Source organism: Brachypodium distachyon, chromosome 4 (assembly GCF_000005505.3).
Source record: "Brachypodium distachyon strain Bd21 chromosome 4, Brachypodium_distachyon_v3.0, whole genome shotgun sequence".
Lineage (NCBI taxonomy): Eukaryota > Viridiplantae > Streptophyta > Magnoliopsida > Poales > Poaceae > Brachypodium > Brachypodium distachyon.
Genome location: NC_016134.3, coordinates 3,240,965 through 3,253,755, shown reverse-complemented (window position 1 = coordinate 3,253,755; position 12,791 = coordinate 3,240,965). Strand labels below are relative to the sequence as shown.

The following is a 12,791-nucleotide window of genomic DNA, read 5'->3' as shown; positions in this document are numbered from 1 at the left end:
ATCTTTGCAGCTACGGACCGGTGCATCTTGTTGTTATTACATTTTCTGCAGAGGCGTGACTGCCTTCCACGGCTGGCCGCTAGCTAGCTTAACCGGCAGACAGACAGAGACGTAAACCGAGGAGAGTGTGTTGTGTGTATACCTGCATGCTTTCACCCAAGGACGTCATTCCCAAGTCCTTCAAAGTTCAACCATACCACAAGTTTCAACAGGGCCGGTTTACAAATACCGGCTCCTCTCCTCTGTTCCCTCCTTCGCTCACCAACTCGCCCACGTACATAACGTAACCTCTTCATCGGTTCAATCACGAGCGGCACCCACTTCACCTCTCCCTGCTCCTCTGGCTCTCGCCTCTCTCTACACATATATAACCACCATCGCGGGCTCTCAAGAACGCTAGTCCATAGCTCGCGCGCGCGCCTCCAACTCGACCAATTAATCCAGCCGCCACCGTCCAGCCCCCCAAAGCACTTGATTAATAATCGATCGACCGATATGCATCCGCTGATGGGGGCTCTGCTGGAGGCAGGGGACGGCCGTCGCTGGTCTCGTTGCTTCTTCTCCTTCTTCTTGGGCCCCGTGGCGCGGCAGGCGGCGGCGTGGGCGGGCGCGCTGGCGCTGGCCGTGTCCGTGGCGTCGTTCGCGCCCGAGGCCGCGTTCGTCTGGGCGCTCTCCGGCGGCGGCGGCGGCGGGTGCGCGGCCGGGGCGGTGCGCGTGCCGCTCGACGGCGGCGGGGACCACCTGTGCGTGCCGGCGAGGATGGCCGGCCGGACCTGCGCCGACCTCCTCGTGCCGCCGGCCTTCGCCGCGCTCTCCGTCGCCGCATCCGCCTGCTTCGTCCGCGCGCTCGCCATCGGCCGCCGCCGCGACGGCTACGAGTACTAGCTCTCTTTCACGATCGTAGAAGCCGCGCGGAGCAGAGACACGACGACGACGAACAGCTCGTCACGAACTTCCTTCCTTTTCCAGTTCAAAAAAAAAAAACTTCCTTCCTTGCCCTCGACATATTAGATGACATGCGTTTCCTCTCTAAGATCTTGTACGTACATTGACGCCTTGTTAATCTCAACTGTACTAATATATACACAAAAAACACTTGCAACAATGGAAAATGTGCATATACACAATCGAACGCATGCATGTTCATACAGGGAAAAAAAAAGTTTAGTCATGTCACAATCGCTATGTGCCTACTCCGTATGTTGTAATCCGTACAAGTACTTTTTGTCAAACCTGAAACTTACCTGCTGTGCTGTTAGCGGGCTGCTACATCTCGATGGAAATGTTGCCTAGCATACAAGTTTGGTGATCTGATCAAGAATTAATCTCCCAACTCAATCGCCTCTGGATGAATCAAGCAGCAGGTTACAGGCTCACCTGTCTATCACACTGATAGCATCGATCCACGAAAAAGCGTGCTTGAGCTTCAGCTATATAGGCACGGATGCTGCGCGACGTGAGAACGACATCTTCCTGTCCTGCGATCCCGCTAGTGGTGCACGTACACATAATGTTTCCCTAGAATAGATCTTCCTCATCATCGATTCACATTGAAATTTGCAAAAAAAAATTTAGGGGTGTACTACAATTGAACCTACCAAAGCAAACCCCAACTAACTTGTGCTCCAAAGTTCATGGTGGTATAGCACGACTCAACTCAACTCAACTCAACTCAACTCAACTCACTGGAGCCCCTCAAAAAACCCAGTTTCGGCAACAAATTACTACCAGTAGCCGCCGCACAAGGTAACTAAACCCCATCTAATCAATCTTGTAGCGCATCCCAACCTGCAGCGTCTTGGCATGATCGATCTTGAGCGCGGCACAAGTAGACCTGAAGTTCTTCTGCAGGAACCTGTAGAGATGATCCAGGACGAATCGCTTGAACCAGCCCAATTGCCCTTCGCTGGCCGTCAGGATGGTCCTCCCGATCACGATGCTGACGCCGCTCCTCCAGGCCAGCCCCATCATCTCGGCTTCTTCCTCGCCGCCGCCGGCGACCTCCTTGAGCGCGGCGACCACGGAGTCCAAGAACTCGTCCCCTTCCATGTCCTGCTTGTCCATGTACCCGTACTGCACCACGGACCTGTACACCCCCACCGTCATCGTCATCATCTCGTCGTCGTCCGCGGCCGCCGCAGCGGCCATGACCGGCGCCACGAGGAACCGCTCCTCGGGGAGCACGGACCTCACCGGCAGCGTCCGGACGGTCACGAAGAGCAGCAGGTCGCGGAGGCATCCCGTGTGCTCGGCGTAGTGGCGCACGATGGGGGGAACCCCGTTGATGAGGTCGGTGAAGAAGAAGCAGACCCCGGGCACCCTGGCGCAGCTCCCCACCAGGGCAGAAAGCTCCTCGCCGCCCACCATGTGTTTGGCTTCGTACTCGCCCTTCTTCTTCCGCCCGTAGGTCCACGACAGGGTCACCGCCAGGAAGAAGGCCGAGATGGCGAACGGCACCCACCCGCCCTGCGACACCTTGTTCATCAGCGAGCTCATGTACATCCCTTCGATCGCCAGGTAGCCGAAGAAGAATGCCCCCGCCCACACCGCGTGCACCTCCCAGATCACCACCATCACCACCGTCATCAGCGCCGTCGTGATCAGCATCACCCAGATCACCGCCACACCTGCAATCCAACCATTAATTTCCCTCTGATCATCAATCCAATTACATTGCAGAGACAGTGATTGATCTTGATTGATTGGTTGGTACCGAAGGCTTGGCCGATCTGGGGGCCGCCCTGGAAGCCGACGGTGATGAGGATGCAGAGGACCATGAGGAGGTAGTTGATCTCGGGGCAGTAGACCTGGCCCTCGTACTCGTCGGAGGTGTGGCGGACGGTGGCACGGGGGAAGCAGCCGAGCGCGATGGACTGACGGATGATGGAGAAGCTGGCGGAGATGAGCGACTGGCTCGCCACGATGGCCGCCAGCGTCGCCACCACGAACATGGGCCAGAACAGCGGGCCCGGGACGCTGCTGTAGAACGCCGTGCCCATGTCGCCCGGGTTCTTGATCAGGTACGCCGTCTGCCCCGAGTAGCCCAGGATCAGCGACGGGTACACCAGCACCGAGAACGCCATCTGAATGGAGGCCTTGTTGAAGTGGCCCAAGTCGGCGAACATGGCCTCGGCGCCGGTGATGCAGAGGATGACGGCGCCCAGCTGCTCCCAGCCGGCGGCGCCGTTCTTGGCGAAGTAGTAGTAGATGTAGTGCGGCGAGACGGCCTTGAGCACGGGCGGGTAGTGCTGGACGATGTTGTAGAGGCCGATCATGGAGAGCGAGACGAACCAGGCGATCATGATCGGGGAGAAGGAGAAGCTCACCCTGCTCGTGCCCATCTGCTGGAACAGGAACAGCAGCAGCAGGATCACCACGCTCATCATCACCACGTGCTCTGCAATGCACACAACATCGTTCATCAGTACTCGATCAGAAAATTTTCAGAATCAGGAAAGAAGGACAGATTTGGTAAGCATTTACTCTGTTCGATTTGGGGGGATCTTGACTGGATGCCCTGGACGGCGGAGAGGACGGAGATGGCCGGGGTGAGGGCGCCGTCGCCCATGACCATGCAGGTGCCGAGGAGAACAGTGTAAGTGATGCAGGCCTGCGCCGCGACGCTGCGCTCCAGGAAGCCATGGATCCAGGACCCTTTCTTCCTCATGATCTTGCTGTGGAACTTGAGGTCGAGGTCAGAGGCGAGCCGGGTGACCTGGGCGGCGGGCATGCCGGCGCCGGCCTTGAAGCTGACGTGCTGGCGGAGCAGCGAGTAGAGCGCGAAGGTGCCGCCTTCGCCGTGGTCGTCGGCGCGGAGCACGATGAGCACGTACTTGACGAGGCTCATGAGCGTCAGCGTCCACAGGATGAGGCTGAGGATGCCCAGGAGATCAGCCTCGTCGGGCGGCGCCGGGAGGGAGATGGAGGAGAAGACGTACAGCGGCGACGTGCCCAAGTCACCGTACACGATCCCCAGCGACTGGAAGCTCAGCACCACCGTCTGCCACGCCGTGAACACCTGTGTAGACGACGCAGCCAGTACGGTTACGCGTTACGTGACGGCAAGTAAAGTATGCAAGCCGACGCACAAAGAAACAAAGATGTACTCGCAACGATCCAGGAATGCCATGCGTATGCAGTGCAGTGCTTGCCTGTGGTGTCCGGTGGCGCATCTTGTAGGCCTGGCTGAAGCTCAATGCCCGCCGCGGCCCGACGCCGCCGCCGATGTTGCGGTCGGAGGCGTCGCTGCCCGGCAGGCTGCGGATTCCGTCGGAGCCGGCGGAGGTGACCCGCACGGCGACGAAGTCGGTGCCGTTGCTCGAGTCGCCGGGACGCTCCATGGAGATGGAGATGAGAGAGTGAGTGAGGGAGGGCCTGAGAGTCGGCTGCTGATGGATGGAGCTCCGGCTCCCAGGAGTCCTCCCAAATAAGACCCCAGCGGCCGGCCGGCAAGGCCCCGAGGTTCGCGTTTCAAAGAGAGTGTTGTAACTGATGAGAAAGAGCTTTGACCCGGGGCTTAAGAAACCGTCGCCACCTGATTTCCTGGGGACTACTTGCCTTTAGTTGTGGACTGCGTGAGCGCGTACGTGAAGATATACGGGCCATAAATAGGACGCGTATGTATTAACCGGTGAAAGGAAATCCAGCTGCTTATAGTAAAGTTCAGAAAGACAAGTAAGCTGTGTACTGCAACTCATTATTATCGTCCCAAAGTTGTGATCTTTTTCCGTACTTGTTAAGGAACCACGTACGTTGAAATATCACCGGAGTTTTCTTTCCGCGATAAGACCGGAAGCTGCATTCTTGAAAGAAAAAAAAAAGACCGGAAGCTGGGTAGAAAGATCGTGTGGTGTTTCATACCAAGAATAATAAGTTATAGCAGAATGGTAATTCATTAGTGGTGTCTATATTTGACTCGACTTATGAATGGTTATTTTAAGAGGAGTTTCTATGTTTGACTTGATTTATGCATGCATGGTCATTTTAGAGGTGTTTATCTTGATAATGTGTCTAGGAGATAGCTCAGCCCGTTTGCCACGTGATTTTTAGAGGTGTAAATGATCCAACAAAAAAAATGGGTCCCAACAAAAAACATTCCTATACACCAAAAGAAATCGTTACTGATCACAAAACATTTATTTATGCATGACGAACAAAACAAAGTCCATAGGACAATATTTATTCTTTGGTTAACCTTTTCCGATGTTTCTTGGAACAACTACAAAATAAATCAACTATAACAAAATAATTTGAAAATGGTTATAGGCTGAAAGAAAAAGAAAGGCAAAATAAAAGTTAGTCAAAATACATGCACTAAAAAGTTTCAGTGCAAATAATATTTTTCTCATCATGTTTGTCAACTTGAATAAAACAAAATCTAGACCCGAACAAAAAAATATAGGAGTACCAAAATATAAGGATGGTAAGTTCTTTGAAACTTCATCACGCGACAAACACGATATTTTTTTCACGGGGAGAAGCAGGAGCACTGCTATTGGATCTAGTAGAGGGAAATAGAATTTAAACGGTACAAGAAAAACACAACAAAAAAGACAGAGGGATCCGAAGATACAACATGTAACTCAGTTGTACAAAAACTGTCCGTCCCATCCCGGATCATGCCAAAAAGAGCAACATGCTGAAGACTCTTCTTTTCGAAAATACAGGATGTATGAAACAAAAGTGATTTCTCTTTTTGGTAGATCCATCTGCCTTGAGTCCTCCTTCGTCTTCCTCCACCGATCACCCCTCTTTTGCAGCTTCAAGAAAATCACGATAATTTTTCAATATTTGATTTAACCAAGAATGAAGAAGAGTTTTTTTTCAGAACAGAATGAAGAAGAGTTATAAGGAGTATATTTAAAATAAGATTGGTGGGACCAGCTGGGCCGTCTTAAAGAGTTTGGGGGCCCGAGACGAAACGCAAAATGGAGATCAATCGATGAGAGCAGAATGGGTCGAAAGCAAATTGTCCGAGGAGAGGAGAACGGATCGTCCAGACTCCAGACGGGCGCTGGATCGATAAATCTTTTTCCTAGGCTTCCGGGCCTTTTTTCGGGAGAATAAGATGGCCCCGTTTATCACGTGTGTTTTGATGGCTGCCGGGCCCTGGAGAATAAGATGGCCTGTTTGTCATGTGTGCGTTGATGGTATCTTTCGGGAGAAAGCTGGTCCTGTTTTCTCACGTGTGTTCATGGGCTTTTCTTCACAAATGGGTGCGTTGATGGTATCTTTCGGGAGAAAACTGGAATTCTTGATGCAGGCCGAGGAGCTGACATGGCTAGCCAGTCAGCTTTCCTGTCATTTGTTTTTTTTTGGGTTGAGAAATAGCAAACTGTGAAATACGTAATGAATACGAGCCTCAAATAAACACCCATTTTACCAATCTCTATATATGCACACCAAATGGCCTAGATATATAAAGAGCACACCGAAAAAGAAACTGAAGTTTGCGTGAGATGAAAACCTTACGCTGAAAGCGGAAGTTTAAGTGCAGCACTTTGGTTAGTTAAATTATGCGTGATGCGACGTCGCCCACTCAGTTAGAAGAGAATCTCGAGCATCTTACAGGTGCACCTTCGGACGTCGATTTTAGCCTGCGGCAGCATGTCGTCACGTGGACGTACGTGTTGGGGACCGTGCGTGCGTACGTCGGGGTGCTGATCCATGCGTGCGTCCGAATTACGTGATAATCTTCTCTAGCAAGATAACAAAAAGAAGTTACACTAGCTTGTGCTAGCTGTTGCCAGTTGATAGACTTAGGCATCTCTAATGGTTAATACTAAGCAGGTACTAGTTCTATGTGGCGAAGAGATAGGTAAAAAAAATAGTACATGTTACTTGCAGAAGTAACAACATCTACGCGGGAACCAACAACAAAAGGAGGATGGCGTGTGGGTCCATCAAGAAAGAGAAGTGAATAAAAAAAGAAAAAAGAGAAAGAAATCATAAAATAGAAATTAGTAACAGCTTGTTGTTGAAGATGCCCTTTTATATACTCCGACGTACTGGTACTAGCTTAGCTAGCTAGCTACTAGGGTTGCAAGTGGGAGCCCACTTAAGTCCCACTTCTAGTGCAATCTTTCAATTTTAGTTCGAATTTTGAGTCAAGATTTTAAACTAGAAAATCCCAAATGAACTAGAAGTGCGACTTATGTGGGCTCCCACTTGCAACCCTACTAGCTACTCCCTCCGATCATAAATTGTTATCGAAGTATTACATGTATCTATACGCTTTTTAAGAATAGATACATATCCATATTTGGACAAATTTGAGTTAAAAATTTAGGATCCGCGGGAGTAGCTCTTGTGGGACAGCACCACGCTTGATTTGCTTCTTCGTTCCCATTATGGTGTTCTCAGTAGAATGTAGATCGATCACCCTGCACTCGCCCCCCCTTGCCCATGGTGCCTTGGACCTTTGTGCCTTTAGCTAGGCGTATGACCCTGTACACACCACTCATCTGAGCACTACTCTAGCTCTATATATATATACGGCCGCCCTCTCATCTCGTGTAATGCAGAACAGCATATATAGATAGATACACGATAGCGCGCACAATAATGCACGGGCACCGGCCGGCCGGCGTCCTCCTCTGCCTTGTCCTCCTGGCTGTTGCGGGGGCGGCATACGCCTCTCCGGCCGCCAACAGCCACGCGGGCGCGACGGCGTTGATGGGGCGGCTGGAGGACTCGGTGGCGCCGGAGCTGATGATGAGCACCCATCTCCTGGGGGCGGGCTACATCAGCGGCGGCGCCCTCGACGGGAGCTCGCAGCGATGTCTGAAGGACTGCGCGGCTAAAGGACGAGGAGACCCCTACACCGGGCCGAAACCCGTGGACCGGGGGTGCAACCCGATCTACCGTTGCTCCCATTAGATGCAAGGGCAGCATCTCCGGTCTTTATTTTCCAACAAGACGTGTACACAAGCTGGGTCTCACGGCTTTGTGTGCTATACCAAACTCAAAAAAAGACTCTACAATCTTTAAGAACCAGTTTAAGTCTTAACTGGGTGGGAATAAAAAGTTTTTCTTTAAGCCTCACTTCCACAGTGTGTAAGGATGGGTTATAAGGACTGCATTTTTTTTTGCTTGAGGCCCATAAGCTCTACACACGGAAGACGATCTAATATTATGAAAGGAGTGTCTATTTCTCAGTCGCCTAAGAAATAATTATTTCTCAGTCAACAATCGTAGCCATCCAAAATGTAGATTTTTTATCTATCGGATCTACATTAATCTTATACGAATCGGATCTACATTAATCTTATACGAATCTCAATGGTTGAATCAAAATGTTGTTATCATCGACTCAGAAATAGCTATTTCTCAGTCGTCTAAGAAATAGCAAAACCGTATTATGAATTCATCAGTGGATCTTGGTCCAATGGTGGGAGCGCAGTGCCGGCCAAACTTAGATCCCGGCAGGTTTGTGTTTAACGACTCGGTGTAGAATTGATTTAATTTCACACCTCTCTCTTCATTAATGGTATATAAAGATGTCCTCCTATTGACTTTAGACAAAGTTACAACGTCATGTTTAGTAACGGATGGAGTACCTCTTATTGACTTGCTTCACTTACATTACATGAAGATGAACACAGTACATAAAGCAACAACATAAGATTCTAGGCTTAGAATTGAGAGTCAAATGAAAATTGGAATAAGTGGAAAGGATACTAGGAAAGCAAACCTAGAGCATATCAATTGATTGCCTAAGAAAATCATATCCATCATTTAGTGGTGAGAAGGAAAGGAAAGACGTGGGACAACTGAACCACATTGGGTGAGAAGAGGCTTGTTGAACCAAAAAGCCTTGCTGAGACAGAGTAAATAGCGAAGCCTTGCTGGGGGTATATAGTATCAGCACATGAATCGGTTTGAACGGTTGATAACTGAACACAAATCCAATTGAGGATAGCTACTATATGTCGACGTTTAGTAATTGTCGTAGATAAATATAATTATTCGTGTGCTACACAAAAGAACAAATACATAAATGAATCTATGATACAGATCCATTCATTCCAAAATATAAGGCGTATAATTTTTGTTTACGGTCTTTTTTTTAGAAACACAGTACAAGCGCAGACGCTCACAACACGCGCGTGACCTCGCCCATTAGGATGCATCGGGTGCAATCGAGAGCGCGGTAAAAGCACACGCATGTGTAAGTTCTTTTTCTGTAAATTAGCGACCCGATTCCTCAATTTTATCTTGCTTCCACTAAATCCTTTTTTTCTTGATCCTCCGAAAGCAAACCGATCGAGAGCGTATCATGTAGTAGGTGGGACGGGACGACAACTGAACCATTGGCCGGGCGAGCGTCTGAACCAGGTGGGGTGGTGGAGCAAAAGGAGGAAGCGGGGAATGATGCGGCGGTCGGAAAGGAAGGAAAGCAGTCGCGCGTGCCGGGAGAGAGCACGAGATGTTCCTTTTTGCTACTGCTCCAGGCTCCAGCTAGCTCTTGGGGACCCCTGCACCACTTCCGGCACAACAAACTTGGACAGGAGGATTATATATATACGTAGTACCTGCGGGGCTGCAGCTGTGGGTCGATCCTTCCTTGTAAATTAACTGCAAACGATGCAAGGGAACCGGCTGCAGATCCTCGTCGGCCTCGCCGCCCTTCTCCTCGCGGCATTCGCCACCCCGGCCAGCAGCGCCGCCGTTGTTGGCTCGTACGACAGCAGCGGCCGGGCCGTCATCAGCCACGCCGCTGCTCGTGCCAACACGGCGGCGGCGGTGGCAGGGGCGTTGATGAGGCGCCGGGTGGAGGACTCGGTGGCGCCGGAGCCGATGATGGGCAGCCATCTCCTCCTGGGGAAGGGCGTCAGCGAAAGCGCCCTCGACAAGAACCACCAGGCGTGCACGGGGCCGTGTCCCGCCGCGGGAGGACCCTACACCCGGCCCTGCACGTACAAGGAACGTTGCCCGCCCTGATGATCGCTGGATCAGTGATCATATGCTGGGCTGCTTCCCTCGTATCAGCCCAAGACGATCGAGGTTGTTTCTAATCTCGGCTTGGGCCACCTGTCACGGGCTAAAATGTGTCTTGTTTGTAGATACCGCATGTGTTGAGGGCTTTGAGGTACATCGACGGAGAAGCAAGACATGCATGGTTGAGGTAGGGATTAACGTTGTAAAGTCTGGACGTGGATTTAAGCTTCTCGCTCGTCGCCTTGTGCAGTACTGCCTTCGGTCCAGGTTTACGAGCCGCACGAACTTTTATGCCGAGCTTTTGCCAATAATTATACAAATATTATTTAGTTATGTCATTGTCATTAGAAAGTGTTTATAGCAGGGTGAATTCCATTTTTACGCCATATCTTTACTTTTGTGAGACAATCTACCCTGCACTTTCAAGGAACATTGTCCGCAACGATCGATCTTGACCGGTGCTACCATGCATGGGCGGATCCAGGTAAAAATTTGAGAAGGGGCAAAGTGGTGCAAAATGGGCCAAACTAGTGGGGGCATTTCGATGGGTCGAGTGAGGATATTCTTCTCATAAATAGGCCAAATACAAATGGACAAAAAATCAAGTGGCGGTAGCTGCCCCCACAGCCCTCCGCATGGGTCCGCCCATGTTACAATGCATTTGTGCACATGCATGTAATGGAACTAGCTAGCTAGGGTGCGGGCATTCGTTCACTAGCCTTAATCCGGCAACGGCCATGCTCTCCTCCTTCCTTCCTTCCTTGTCTTCCCAATTCAGGTTCTTTTTTTTCGAAGGGCGGCCAATTTGGGTTCTTTTATGAATTTACGGTACCCTCAGTTTGCTGTGAGAGCGTCGTTACTCAATGGATGCAAAAGACCGGCCGTATCAAGTCTATGCTATGTCGGTTCATGTTTTCTCCGATCAATTGTACTCGATCAGTTCGTGCAACAAATAAAACCATTAAAAAAAGAAAATGAATTTCAGGGTCAAAATCGAAATTAAACCTTCCCAATTTTTTTTTGAGAGAACACCTTCCCAAATCTGTGGGAGAGATAGAAATAGCGTCCAATCAGCCCAGTAGAGCCCATCTCCCGTCCGGATCGAAATTACACCTTGTTTGGGCTTAAGTGTCCGGCTACGATTGTTTTGGCACTTGATCTGCAGTCTACTGGTCCTGCACCGACAACCCTGCACGCACTGGGAACCTTTGTAAATGATCTGATTACGGTTAGCATATCTCGACAGGTCACACGCTGCTGTTCAAGATGGACTGTTTGTAGGTATCCCTGAAAGAAAAAGACCTCTAGGAGTTCCCATAGTTAATGCGTACAGTTGCACCCAAAAAAACAGTTATATATAATGCGTAGGCGAGATGCAAGCATCAACATCTAAATGACTTTGTAAACATAGTTAATGCGTACAGTTGCACCCAAAAAAAACATGTAAAAGCATCATCATATACATGCACAATTTGTAACGCCGGAATTTCTCTCGATCGTCATTCGTCAGTACTGTACTACTAGTACGCACGAGTAGGGTTTTTCCCAAGCTGAAGGAAAACTCCTGCATTCCGGACTGAAACTGACACAACCTCAGCCTCAGGGCGTTGCTCCCACCTTTTTGGTTAGCTAGCTAGCAGCTGGAGTAGTTCTTTGTTTTCAAGAGAGCACCGCCTCACAACCACCGTGACACACACAACCCAACTTCTCTGAGCAGACTATATACACGGCAACGGCAAACAACCAAGATAAGTCGCCAAATTAACATACATACACAATGTATATATCAATGCAAGGGAACCGGCGGCCTGCCGGCATGCTCCTCGCCGCCCTTCTTCTCGTTGCGGTTGCGGATGCCGCCGCTCGAGGCGCCGCGCACACCGGCGGCGGCCACGCCACGGCGGGGATGACGATGACGATGACGATGGCTGCTAGCCTTTTGGTGAGTGCAGCCGGCGTCGCCGACAGCGTCTTCAACCCGAACAAGGCGGTGTGCGTCAGGTTATGCGCGGCCAAAGGACCGGGAGACTCCTACACCGGGGCCCGGGGCTGCAACGCGTACAACCAGTGCCCCGGCTAGCTATAGTTCCCCCTAATCGATCACCAATGCAGAATGCCAATGCCATGCGCAGATTATGACTGAGCTCGAGTTGTTGCCGCAGCGGCACGCGTAACGAACTAGTGTTCATTTTCTAACATATTTACTCTCATGTAAAAAGATGTAAATGTACTTTTAATCAGTTAACTATTGCGAAAGTGTGAACTTTCCGGCTAGACACCTTTTTTTTGTGAATTTCGTCCCCAACTTTGTATCCAGTGTAAATTTCAACCTAATGCTGGTTTAATGTGGTCAAATCTGGTTGTGACGTGGCATACTTATGGTTAGATCACTTGAGTATGAGTGTTTGAAATCAAGTTGGGTTTCAAACCGTGGTTTTTTTAAGTATATATGGTATTTCTAAAGTATGTTTAAATTCTCCTTAATTTAGAAATGTTTGTATATATCTCCAAATACGTATTGCGCTTTAGCCACTTATTAGCCTAGTTGATCCATATGTTGGGCTGTATCCCTCGTCTTGGGCTCGTGATTTTGTTCTTTCAATGTGGGCTCTTGGGCCACATGTGGATTAAAACATGCCTCCTGATCGAGTTCCAGTGACACTTGCCATTTTTTTTTGACGAAATAGCCGCAGCGAGCTATTTATTGCCAATAGAAGGGCTGAGAGAATCAACCCGGGAAGTTACAAACACAGAAATAAGAGACGAGCGCGGGAGGGGGGGGGAGGGTTAGATACAAAGATTACAAAAAAAGCACCCAACCGGATACAAGCTCACCGAGTCCAGCACCTGCG

General features: G+C 50.1%; 2 protein-coding genes and 1 long non-coding RNA gene across 3 annotated transcripts; 2 read left to right on the top strand and 1 right to left on the bottom strand.

The window, feature by feature from the left end:
- Nucleotides 1-290: 290 nt before the first annotated feature.
- Nucleotides 291-1,105, top strand: LOC100839565. The gene has a single exon (XM_003579223.4). It carries the CDS (start codon nt 496-498, stop codon nt 883-885), a length of 390 nt encoding a protein of 129 aa, XP_003579271.3. The 5' UTR covers nt 291-495; the 3' UTR covers nt 886-1,105.
- A 420-nt stretch (nt 1,106-1,525) lies between these two features.
- LOC100839259 (potassium transporter 6) lies at nt 1,526-4,340 on the bottom strand. Its single transcript, XM_003579222.2, has 4 exons — nt 4,152-4,340; nt 3,484-4,018; nt 2,714-3,397; nt 1,526-2,627 (listed from the first exon to the last, which is right to left on the bottom strand). The coding sequence occupies exons 1-4, from the start codon at nt 4,338-4,340 to the stop codon at nt 1,762-1,764; spliced, it is 2,274 nt and encodes a 757-aa protein (XP_003579270.1). The 3' UTR covers nt 1,526-1,761.
- Nucleotides 4,341-9,029: 4,689 nt separating this feature from the next.
- On the top strand, nt 9,030-10,329 carry LOC112272333. Its single transcript, XR_002965991.1, has 2 exons — nt 9,030-10,005; nt 10,065-10,329. It is a non-coding gene; the product is annotated as an uncharacterized LOC112272333 (long non-coding RNA).
- The last annotated feature ends 2,462 nt before the right edge of the window (nt 10,330-12,791 follow it).